At 39.2% G+C, this 1,253-nt stretch overlaps 2 protein-coding genes across 6 annotated transcripts in view; one reads left to right on the plus strand and one right to left on the minus strand.

Moving 5' to 3' along the window:
- Positions 1-1,253, minus strand: part of LOC108244131 (NLR family CARD domain-containing protein 3) — a 1,204,881-nt gene that overhangs the window by 559,404 nt on the left and 644,224 nt on the right. The window lies entirely within an intron of this gene.
- ipo8 (importin 8) overlaps positions 1-1,253 on the plus strand; it is a 101,560-nt gene that overhangs the window by 53,865 nt on the left and 46,442 nt on the right. For all 5 annotated transcript variants that reach the window (XR_005232721.1, XR_005232722.1, XR_005232723.1 and 2 more), the window contains exon 15: positions 665-825. Coding sequence is in view for 2 of the 5 variants with exons in the window: in XM_037973832.1 (XP_037829760.1) it covers positions 665-825 (161 nt within the window). In the remaining 3 variants the exon portion in view is untranslated. The remainder of the gene's footprint in view (positions 1-664; positions 826-1,253) is intronic.

Genomic DNA, 1,253 nt, shown 5'->3' on the forward strand with positions numbered 1-1,253 from the left:
ACGGCCCCGCCCCCTGCAACACGAGGAGGCGTTCCTCTGCTCCCGACCAAACGGGCCGGTGTAGACGCGATGCATTCTTTATCGAGTAGAGCGGAGTAGTGCGGGACTTCTGAATTAGGGTTCGTGTAAAAGAGGCATATATTAAAACAAAAAATATATTTCTCTCCCCCATCTTTTTCCATTTTCAAACATTTTTGAAAAAGCTGCAGGGAACCGCTAGGGCAGAGCCAAAGAGCCGCGGGTTGCCGACCCCCGGACTAGACAAATAAGACACACCTAATTGTATCTGATTTTTAAGCATTTCATATTTTTTTCCAACATATAAACAAGTCAAAGTGGCAATGTCTAAATATTCCTCTTGAAATTTTTATACCCAAAAATTTAAATAGGAGTCGTCCTGTGTTCCCCTTGTAATTACCCTGCACCCCTCCTACAGGTTGTGTCCCACAGTTTGAGAACCACCGCTATAAACTAACATTTCTTAACATGTCAAGAGTTCATTTGTCCGTGGTGACTCAGTATTTAACCATCAAAACTGAGCTTGAAAAGGTTGCTTGTAGGAATTTGTGTGTGGCTCAAATTTTCTGCCTTGTGAGATGAGGAAGAATCACACTTCATTGACTACATGCTCTGCTCTGTTTTGTGTGTGTATGTGTGTGTGTAGCCAAGTTGTACATCCGTCCGTACATTCGCCAGGTGATGCACGAGTTTCTGCATGTGATCAAGGAGACAGAGAACGATGACCTGACCAATGTCATTCAGAAAATGATTTGTGAGTACAACCAAGAGATGGCCACCATTGCTGTGGACATGACACAGAACCTGGTAAGTGTGTGTTTTTTTGTTTGTTTTTTTAATAATTAGTTTGTAAGATAATATCAACATTAGCATATGTGGTCAAGCGTTAAACCTTAAATCCCATGATTCCACAGGACTAACAGATCTTCAACGTATGTTTTGGTTTGTTAGTTTCAGTTTTGGTCTATCAGGCTATTTTTGCAAATATACAGTGGGGAGAACAAGTATTTGATACACTGTTGATTTTTCAGGTTTTCCCACTTGCAAAGCTTATAGATGACTGTAATTTTTATCATAGGTAGTCTTCAACTGTGAGTGATGGAATCTAAAACAAAAATCCAGAAAAATACAATGTATGATTTTTAAATAATTAATTTCCATTTTATTGTGTGAAATAAGTATTTGATCATCTATCAACCAGTAAGAATTTTGGCTCTCACAGACATGTTAGTTCT

This window comes from Kryptolebias marmoratus, linkage group LG23, assembly GCF_001649575.2.
Source record: "Kryptolebias marmoratus isolate JLee-2015 linkage group LG23, ASM164957v2, whole genome shotgun sequence".
NCBI lineage: Eukaryota > Metazoa > Chordata > Actinopteri > Cyprinodontiformes > Rivulidae > Kryptolebias > Kryptolebias marmoratus.